The sequence below is a fragment of the Bombina bombina genome, chromosome 5 (genome assembly GCF_027579735.1).
Source record: "Bombina bombina isolate aBomBom1 chromosome 5, aBomBom1.pri, whole genome shotgun sequence".
NCBI classification, from domain to species: domain Eukaryota; kingdom Metazoa; phylum Chordata; class Amphibia; order Anura; family Bombinatoridae; genus Bombina; species Bombina bombina.
This window is the reverse complement of record NC_069503.1, coordinates 992,042,673-992,052,926: the sequence shown is the minus strand read 5'-3', so window position 1 is coordinate 992,052,926 and position 10,254 is coordinate 992,042,673. Positions and strand designations below refer to the sequence as shown.

Here is a 10,254-nt window from a genome sequence, read left to right as displayed (position 1 = left end):
GGGAAAATGACAGCTTCCAGCATTACCAAGTCTTGTTAGAAATGTGTCATACCTCAAGCAGCAAAAGTCTGCTCACTGTTTCCCCCAACTGAAGTTAATTCCTCTCAACAGTCCTGTGTGGAAACAGCCATCGATTTTAGTAACGGTTGCTAAAATCATTTTCCTCTTACAAACAGAAATCTTCATCTCTTTTCTGTTTCAGAGTAAATAGTACATACCAGCACTATTTTAAAATAACAAACTCTTGATTGAAGAATAAAAACTACATTTAAACACCAAAAAACTCTAAGCCATCTCCGTGGAGATGTTGCCTGTACAACGGCAAAGAGAATGACTGGGGAAGGCGGAGCCTAGGAGGGATCATGTGACCAGCTTTGCTGGGCTCTTTGCCATTTCCTGTTGGGGAAGAGAATATCCCACAAGTAAGGATGACGCCGTGGACCGGACACACCTATGTTGGAGAAAGAGCTATTACTTATTCTTAACTTGAAATTACAAAGCATTCAAATCCATGGATTTTACCCTCTCTATGATGAGCTGATACTTTTGTAATCTTCCAGGATCATTTTAGTTTCAGTGATTTTATTAGAAGTAAAAAATAATTCTCTAATGCTTTTCACCCCGTTTGCACTTGATCTTTTGTTCAAATTATGAATTTGGTATCCTTGAACGTCTTAGACTTTCAGTTTTAAGGTTCATAGTTCTGTTAGGAGAACCATAATCACCATCAGTACTTCTGTAAAATGTTGTTGCTATCTAAGCCAAAAACTTAATACATTTAGTTTGCATGCTCCACCCTTTATTAATTAAATTCAAGGGAATTCTTTTCAGATGATTTTGCAGTTTCTAACTTTTATAGACCTTTTACTAATATAACTTATTATAGTGTCATATATTGTGCTACTAAACGTTTTAAAGTAAGCAACTCCTTCGAGGCTCCCAAAATTTCAGTCTGGCTTCAACATTTAATATGCTTGAGTGTATTAAAAAAAAAAATCCATCCAAGTCTTTGTGTACATTTTGTGAAAATGTTTTAGTGCAATAAGTTAGAAAATTCTTGATGAAACATTTAAGAGACAGATGCTCCTTACCAAACAAACTACAGGCTCATTCATTCTCATTTTGGTTTGAAAACGATTCAATCGTGTATGTACTGTATGTTCTATTGATGCTTTACTATTAAATAAATTGATTTTTATTTATTTTTAGAACTGCCTGTATAAAATGACAGTTGCTATGGATACACGAGCTCTATAAAAATTGCTTATTTGATAAGTAATAAAATCATGTTACAAATGAACGCTTGTATTATTAGAATTTTTCCCATAAGAGACAAAGGGAAGACAGAAATATAAAACATTGATTGTAGCTTTAAGTAAAATACAAATGGACATTTGTATAAAACGATTGTGTACATAGGAATAAAAATACTCTGGAAAGCTAACCATTTGTTTTAGCTTTATGAAGTACACTGCTTTTATTCCTAGTGTTTGACCAAGCACCATGCATAGAATTAGTACAACTAAGTAATAGTATTTCTAAATTTAGGAGATAAGGCACAGAATAGTTTTATGCTTATTGCATGTGTGTGTAGAAACAGAATTTCTCATTCATTTAGAAAATAGTATTGAAGTCATAAAAAAGGTTTCCATTTAGATTCTTATGTACCTACCCCTAATTTTCTTAAATAATTATATCTCAGAAAAAGTAGATATTTTGCAGATTTTCAAAATCAAAACATACTGTGAAGAGAAAAAGAAGCAACTGAACTCCCCCCCCCCAAAAAAAAAATAAAATAATAATTATAGAATCTATAAAGTTTATCCCTGAAGGAACGGAAGTATTTTTATATTGAGGCACATCAAATTAAATATTCTCAGGCAAAACCAGACTATTAATTGGGGTTTACACAGTTGCTGAAGCTTTTAAGAACCCCATGTAGAAGCAGCTCAATATTTATTAAAATGTTCCAAAAATGTGTGCTGCATTAGCTTAGTCACTGCTATCTTCATCATCCTCATCGTCGTCGGACAAATCGTTTGAGGTTTTGGGAGATTGGCAAAATAAGTCTGATCTGCTGGCTTGGCCTAAAGTCAATTCCCCGGTGGTTAGAAGATCATAGCAGAAATCACAAACTCGCACAGGCTTCGAAGACTGGCTTGGCAGAAGAAACTTTTTTTCAGAACAGGGCCCGCAGATAACAAAACCACATTTCCGACAATGATGGCGGCGGTTAACTGGGGTAAACTTAACCTTCTGACAGCGCATACAAATTGAGGCCTCAGAATCCGGGATCCAGACAGCAGCATGTTCACTATTAGGAGTCTTTCCACTTTTTGATATTAAATCATACACACATTTATTTATGTGATTCATCCATTCAGATTTTTCCGTTGCAGTGGCAGCATAAACGGCAAACGATTTTGTGGGAGTCTTGATAAGCCACCCATTTCGTAGGTCTCCCTCGTCGGGCAGTGTGTCAATTGTGACATTTTCTAGAGGAATAATGTGTTGTTTATTATATTTCTTCTTCTGTAAAACAATATTACCATACACAAGAATGTCGTTGAACAGGAAAAACTGCCTTGCTTTAGGTTTCTTCCTGCAAAGTTTTGTTAACACACCCTCTCCGATAAGGACTCGGCCAGGAATAGCCAAAGGTTGACCAGCAGCACCAAAACAGTTTTCCACTAGATTTATACGCCTTGCATTTGCTTCACTATTTGCCAAACGATCTACCATCTTCTTTAAACAATCTAAAAAAAAAATTAAAAAAAATATACAGTCACAATAATTGCATAAACATTTTTTTAACTTATGGCTTGAATATTAAAAGCAAATGAAAACAAAACATTACTCATTTAAACTTTATACTATATTTTTAACAAAATACACAGCCACATTTTTTTTCTACAATGGTATACTGTATATGTATAAACTACATACATTATTAAACATCTTTAAAAAAAATTGCCCTTTGCAAACATTTTACAACATAATGTTCCTTTAATTTATAGGTAATTGTCATATAGTCTACAGCAGGGTTCGACGAATCTGTTTAAAATTTAGGAGCCAGTGGGAATATTTAGGAGCCAGACAAACTTTTAGGAGCCAGACAGTGGTATTTTTATGTTGAGAATAACCCAAAAAGTTAGGACCAGGGGTAAAATTCTAGGAGCCAGTGGCTCCCTGGCTGATGGGTTTGTCGAGCCCTGGTCTACAGACTAGATCACATACTATTTAAACACCTAAAGGGAGATGAAACTCAAAATTATTCTTTTATGATTCAGATAGAACACACAATTGTAAACAACTTTCCAATTTACTTCTATTATTAAGTTTGCTTCATTTTCTTTGTTGAAAAGCAAACCTAGATAGGCTCAGAAGCTGTAATGCACTGCTGGGAGATAGCTTCTGATTGGTAACTGCACATAGATGCCTCTTGTCATTGGCTTACCAGATGTGTTCAGCTACCACCCAGTAATGCATTTGTGCTACCTTAACTAAGGATATCAAAAGAATTAAGCAAAATTTGAAAATAGAAGTAAATAAGAAAATGATTTAAAATGGTATTCTTTATCTCAATCATGAAAGAAACAATCTAGGTTTCATGTCCTTTTAAAGTTAAGGATTATTATTACTCACATGAACACCATGTTAAAATTATTTTGCTCATGACAAGGGTTAAAGCTGAAGCTATTTAAATTGCTACACAAAACAATCAGGACCGACATGTTTGCGCACAACAGCACCACAATATAAAAACTCACTGAAATACTTCACAAGTGTAAAAACCGTGTTTATTTTATAGAAAACATCCATTTCTCAGAAACCTGCAATACATTTGAAATAAGGGATTTTAAAATGACACAAAACGAAAAAAATGATGATTTCTATAGATGCATGAACAGAGCTTTTCAAAAATTCCATTAGAAGCTTTTTATTTCTTGCAACATGCGTCTTTTTGAGAATTTTTTTCTCTCTGTGCTAGAGTGATAACGTGCAGCTAACTAGAGATATGACCATTGTTATTTTCACCAGAAGTGATATCAGCTGCTGTTTATTTACACAGTTATTCTATAGCAAATAGTGTAGTATTGAAATGTTCAGTATAGGTGGCAGATTCAGCACACAAAAACAGCTATTTCAAATGACAGAATAAAGTTAAAGATAAAGGAGCGGTTTATAAACAAATACACTCCAAAAGGTAAATTGTAGACACATTAAAGGGGAGTACCCCTTTAAACTCTCAAGACATTGTATACAAATGTAACTAATTGCCTCCTAACACAGCTGCTTTAACAACAAAATCACTAACATTTTTGGGGGCATCACAGAATTTAAGACGTCTACTATACTACTAGATTTCGTCATGTTTTTGAGGTTTGATTTCAGACTTTATAAAGATATACCAGAAGGTACATTGCACTGTTAAACTGGTTTCCCATTGATGTTTTTCAAGTGACTTGTTATACCAGCTGTACACAAAAATTGTTCCTTTAGGTTTGTTTGCATATAAAAATAGTTGTTTGTTAACTGAAACCACAACCCAATGAAATGGGCTGACCTTGCAGGGAGAACAGATCTCACTAGCATCTCTCTATATTTACACAACATCCTCCTTATTTTACCTCTCTATACACAAGAGGACCAATACTTAGGGCCTAATGATCTGAAACTAGCCTGCTTTGATTGATCACTATTTAGCAACCTGTGTGTCTCTCCATCACAACCAGAACTCTGCATAACTAGATAGGCAAATTTTAGCTTGAAAACAGTCTTTCTAAAATTCTTATAAATGACCTAGCAGAAGGAGAGTTTTAGATCATCCAGGCCCTTCGGGAGAACAATGGAAAAATTATAATTTTAGTACCACTTTGTCAAGAGAGGGGGGCGCTCCACATACACAGGGAGCATGATTTTGTTTTCTCTAAATCTTCTTCTTTACATTACTTTTTTTTTTTAAATAAAAAGGGACAGTCTAATCAAAATTAAAAACTTTTATGATTCAGATACGGCATGCAATTTAGTTTTATCATCAAATTTACTTTACTTTGTTCGCTTTTGGTATTCTTTATTGACCTATGTAGGCTCATATGCTTATTTCTAAGCACCTTAAGGCCGCCTCTTATCTCAGTGAATTGTGATAGTTTTTCACAGCCAGAAAGCTCTAGTTCATGTGTTCCATATTAACAACACTATGCTCACTCCCGTGTAGTTATTTATGACTCAGCACTCATTGGATAAAATGCAAGTCTGTCAAAAGAAATGAAACAAGGAAGTAGTCTGCAGAGGCTTAGATACCAGGTAATCAAAAGGTAACTGTGTTGGCTGTTGAAAACTGGTGAATGGGTAATAAAAAGGGATTATCTATCTTTTCAAACAATAAAAATTCGGGAGTAAACTGTCCCTTTAAGTATTTAAATTTTCAGTATGGGAATAAAAGGAAAAACAGCCATTTCAAATTACAAAATAAATGTAAAGGAACTATATGTAAACAATATCCATGCAATTTCATGGATATATAATATCCAAAAAACATAATTTATGCTTACCTGATAAATTTATTTCTCTTGTAGTGTATCCAGTCCACGGATCATCCATTACTTGTGGGATATTCTCCTTCCCAACAGGAAGTTGCAAGAGGATCACCTACAGCAGAGCTGCTATATAGCTCCTCCCCTCACTGCCATATCCAGTCATTCGACCGAGAAAGGAGAAACCATAGGGTGCAGTGGTGACTGTAGTTTAATTAAAATTTAGACCTGCCTTAAAAGGACAGGGCGAGCCGTGGACTGGATACACTACAAGAGAAATAAATTTATCAGGTAAGCATAAATTATGTTTTCTCTTGTTAAGTGTATCCAGTCCACGGATCATCCATTACTTGTGGGATACCAATACCAAAGCTAAAGTACACGGATGATGGGAGGGACAAGGCAGGAACTTAAACGGAAGGAACCACTGCCTGTAGAACCTTTCTCCCAAAGACAGCCTCCGAAGAAGCAAAAGTGTCAAATTTGTAAAATTTTGAAAAGGTGTGAAGCGAAGACCAAGTCGCAGCCTTGCAAATCTGTTCAACAGAGGCCTCATTTTTAAAGGCCCAGGTGGAAGCCACAGCTCTAGTAGAATGAGCTGTAATCCTTTCAGGGGGCTGCTGTCCAGCAGTCTCATAGGCTAAGCATATTATGCTCCGAAGCCAAAAGGAGAGAGAGGTTGCCGAAGCTTTTTGACCTCTCCTCTGTCCAGAGTAAACGACAAACAGGGCAGATGTTTGACGAAAATCTTTAGTAGCCTGTAAGTAAAACTTCAAGGCACGGACTACGTCCAGATTATGCAAAAGACGTTCCTTCTTTGAAGAAGGATTAGGACACAATGATGGAACAACAATCTCTTGATTGATATTCCTGTTAGAAACCACCTTAGGTAAAAACCCAGGTTTGGTACGCAGAACTACCTTGTCTGAATGAAAAATCAGATAAGGAGAATCACAATGTAAGGCAGATAACTCAGAGACTCTTCGAGCCGAGGAAATAGCCATCAAAAACAGAACTTTCCAAGATAAAAGTTTAATATCAATGGAATGAAGGGGTTCAAACGGAACTCCCTGAAGAACTTTAAGAACCAAGTTGGCTTAATCCTAACCAAAGCCTGACAAAATGCCTGGACGTCTGGAACGTCTGCCAGACGCTTGTGCAAAAGAATAGACAGAGCAGAGATCTGTCCTTTTAAAGAACTAGCTGATAAGCCTTTGTCCAAACCCTCTTGGAGAAAGGACAATATCCTAGGAATCCTAACCTTACTCCATGAGTAACTCTTGGACTCACACCAATAAAGATATTTACGCCATATCTTATGGTAGATTTTCCTGGTGACAGGCTTCCGAGCCTGTATTAAGGTATCAATGACTGACTCGGAGAAGCCACGCCTTGATAGAATCAAGCGTTCAATCTCCATGCAGTCAGTCTCAGATAAATTAGATTTGGATGATTGAAAGGACCTTGTATTAGAAGGTCCTGCCTCAGAGGCAGAGTCCATGGTGGAAGAGATGACATGTCCACTAGGTCTGCATACCAGGTCCTGCGTGGCCACGCAGGCGCTATCAGAATCACAGATGCTCTCTCCCGTTTGATTTTGGCAATCAGTCGAGGGAGCAGAGGAAACGGTGGAAACACATAGGCCAGGTTGAAGAACCAAGGAGCTGCTAGAGCATCTATCAGCGTTGCTCCCGGGTCCCTGGACCTGGATCCGTAACAAGGAAGCTTGGCGTTCTGGCGAGACGCTATGAGATCCAGTTCTGGTTTGCCCCAACGATGGACCAGTTGAGCAAACACCTCCGGATGGAGTTCCCACTCCCCCAGATGAAAAGTCTGATGACTTAGAAAATCCGCCTCCCAGTTCTCTACGCCTGGGATGTGGATCGCTGACAGGTGGCAAGAGTGAGACTCTGTCCAGCGAATTATCTTTGAGACTTCTAACATCGCTAGGGAACTCCTGGTTCCCCCTTGATGGTTGATGTAAGCCACAGTTGTGATGTTGTCCGACTGAAATCTGATGAACCTCAGTGTTGCTAACTGAGGCCAAGCTAGAAGAGCATTGAATATTGCTCTTAACTCCAGAATATTTATTGGGAGGAGTTTCTCCTCCTGAGTCCACGATTCCTGAGCCTTCAGGGAGTTCCAGACTGCGCCCCAACCTTGAAGGCTGGCATCTGTTGTTACAATCGTCCAATCTGGCCTGCGGGACAGATGGACCCGAGAAAGCCACCAGAGAAGAGAATCTCTGGTCTCTTGATCCAGATTTAGTAGAGGGGACAAATCTGAGTAATCCCCATTCCACTGACTTAGCATGCATAATTGCAGCAGTCTGAGATGCAGGCGCGCAAATGGCACTATGTCCATTGCCGCTACCATTAAGCCGATTACTTCCATGCACTGAGCCACTGACTGGCGTGGAATGGAATGAAGGACACGGCAAGCATTTAGAAGTTTTGATAACCTGGACTCCGTCAGGTAAATTTTCATCTCTACAGAATCTATAAGAGTCCCTAGGAAGGAGATTCTTGTGAGTGGTGATAGAGAACTCTTTTCCACGTTCACTTTCCACCCATGCAACCTCAGAAATGCCAGAAATATCTCTGTATGAGACTTGGCAATTTGAAAGCTTGACGCCTGTATCAGGATGTCGTCTAGATACGGAGCCACCGCTATGCCTCGCGGTCTTAGGACCGCCAGAAGTGAGCCCAGAACCTTTGTAAAAATTCTCGGGGTAGTGGCCAACCCGAAGGGAAGAGCTACAAATTGGTAATGCCTGTCTAGAAAGGCAAACCTTAGGAACCGATGATGATCTTTGTGAATCGGTATGTGAAGGTAGGCATCCTTTAAGTCCACTGTGGTCATGTACTGACCCACTTGGATCATGGGTAGGATGGTCCGAATAGTTTCCATTTTGAATGATGGAACTCTGAGGAATTTGTTTAAGATCTTTAGATCCAAGATTGGTCTGAAGGTTCCCTCTTTCTTGGGAACCACAAACAGATTTGAATAAAATCCCTGTCCTTGTTCCGTCCGCGGAACTGGATGGATCACTCCCATTACTAGGAGGTCTTGCACACAGCTTAGGAATGCCTCTTTCTTTATCTGGTTTGCTGATAACCTTGAAAGATGAAATCTCCCTTGTGGAGGAGAAGCTTTGAAGTCCAGAAGATATCCCTGAGATCTCCAACGCCCAGGGATCCTGAACATCTCTTGCCCACGCCTGGGCGAAGAGAGAAAGTCTGCCCCCCACTAGATCTGTTTCCGGATAGGGGGCCGTTCCTTCATGCTGTCTTGGGGGCAGCAGCAGGCTTTCTGGCCTGCTTGCCCTTGTTCCAGGACTGGTTAGGTTTCCAGGCCTGTCTGGAATGAGCAACAGATCCCTCTTGTTTTGAAGCGGAGGAAGTTGATGCTGCTCCTGCCTTGAAATTTCGAAAGGCACAAAAATTAGACTGTTTGGCCTTTGATTTGGCCCTGTCCTGAGGAAGGGTATGACCCTTGCCTCCAGTAATGTCAAAAAATAATTTCCTTCAAGCCAGGCCCGAATAAGGTCTGCCCCTTGAAAGGAATGTTGAGTAATTTAGACTTTGAAGTCACGTCAGCTGACCAGGATTTAAGCCATAGCGCCCTACGCGCCTGGATGGCGAATCCGGAATTCTTAGCCGTTAGTTTAGTCAAATGAACAATGGCATCAGAAACAAATGAGTTAGCTAGCTTAAGCGTTCTAAGCTTGTCAATAATATCATTCAATGGAGCTGTCTGGATGGCCTCTTCCAGGGCCTCAAACCAGAATGCCGCCGCAGCAGTGACAGGCGCAATGCATGCAAGGGGCTGTAAAATAAAACCTTGTTGAATAAACATTTTCTTAAGGTAACCCTCCAATTTTTTATCCATTGGATCTGAAAAAGCACAACTGTCCTCAAACGGGATAGTGGTACGCATTGCTAAAGTAGAAACTGCTCCCTCCACCTTAGGGACCGTCTGCCATAAGTCCCGTGTAGTGGCGTCTATTGGAAACATTTTTCTAAATATAGGGAGGTGGGGAAAAGGGCACACCGGGTCTATCCCACTCCTTGCTAATAATTTCTATAAGCCTTTTAGGTATAGGAAAAAACAGAATTTATGCTTACCTGATAAATTACTTTCTCCAACGGTGTGTCCGGTCCACGGCGTCATCCATTACTTGTGGGATATTCTCCTCCTCTACTGGGAAAGGCAAGGAGAGCACACAGTAAGAGCTGTCCATATAGCTCCCCCTCTGACTCCGCCCCCCAGTCATTCGACCGACGGTTAGAAGAAAAAGGAGAAACTATAGGGTGCCGTGGTGACTGTAGTGTATAAAGAAATTTTTTTCAACCTGATTAGAAAACCAGGGCGGGTGTGTCCGGTCCACGGCGTCATCCATTACTTGTGGGAACCAATACCAAAGCTTTAGGACACGGATGAAGGGAGGGAGCAAATCAGGTTACCAAAATGGAAGGCACCACGGCTTGCAAAACCTTTCTCCCAAAAATAGCCTCCGAAGAAGCATAAGTATCAAATTTGTAGAATTTGGCAAAAGTGTGCAGAGAAGACCAAGTCGCTGCCTTACATATCTAATCAACAGAAGCCTCGTTCTTGTAGGCCCATGTGGAAGCCACAGCCCTAGTAGAATGAGCTGTGATTCGGTCAGGAGGCTGCCGTCCGGCAGTCTCATAAGCCAATTGGATAATGCTTTTCA

At 39.8% G+C, this 10,254-nt stretch overlaps 1 protein-coding gene across 1 annotated transcript in view; it reads right to left on the bottom strand.

Annotated features, from left to right (window-relative positions):
• Nucleotides 1–565: 565 nt before the first annotated feature.
• PLEKHF2 (pleckstrin homology and FYVE domain containing 2) overlaps nucleotides 566–10,254 on the bottom strand; it is a 68,557-nt gene continuing 58,868 nt past the window's right edge. Inside the window, exon 2 of the mRNA XM_053715221.1 lies at nucleotides 566–2,756. Within this exon, the coding sequence (XP_053571196.1) occupies nucleotides 1,993–2,742 (750 nt within the window). The 5' untranslated portion in view covers nucleotides 2,743–2,756 and the 3' untranslated portion in view covers nucleotides 566–1,992. The remainder of the gene's footprint in view (nucleotides 2,757–10,254) is intronic.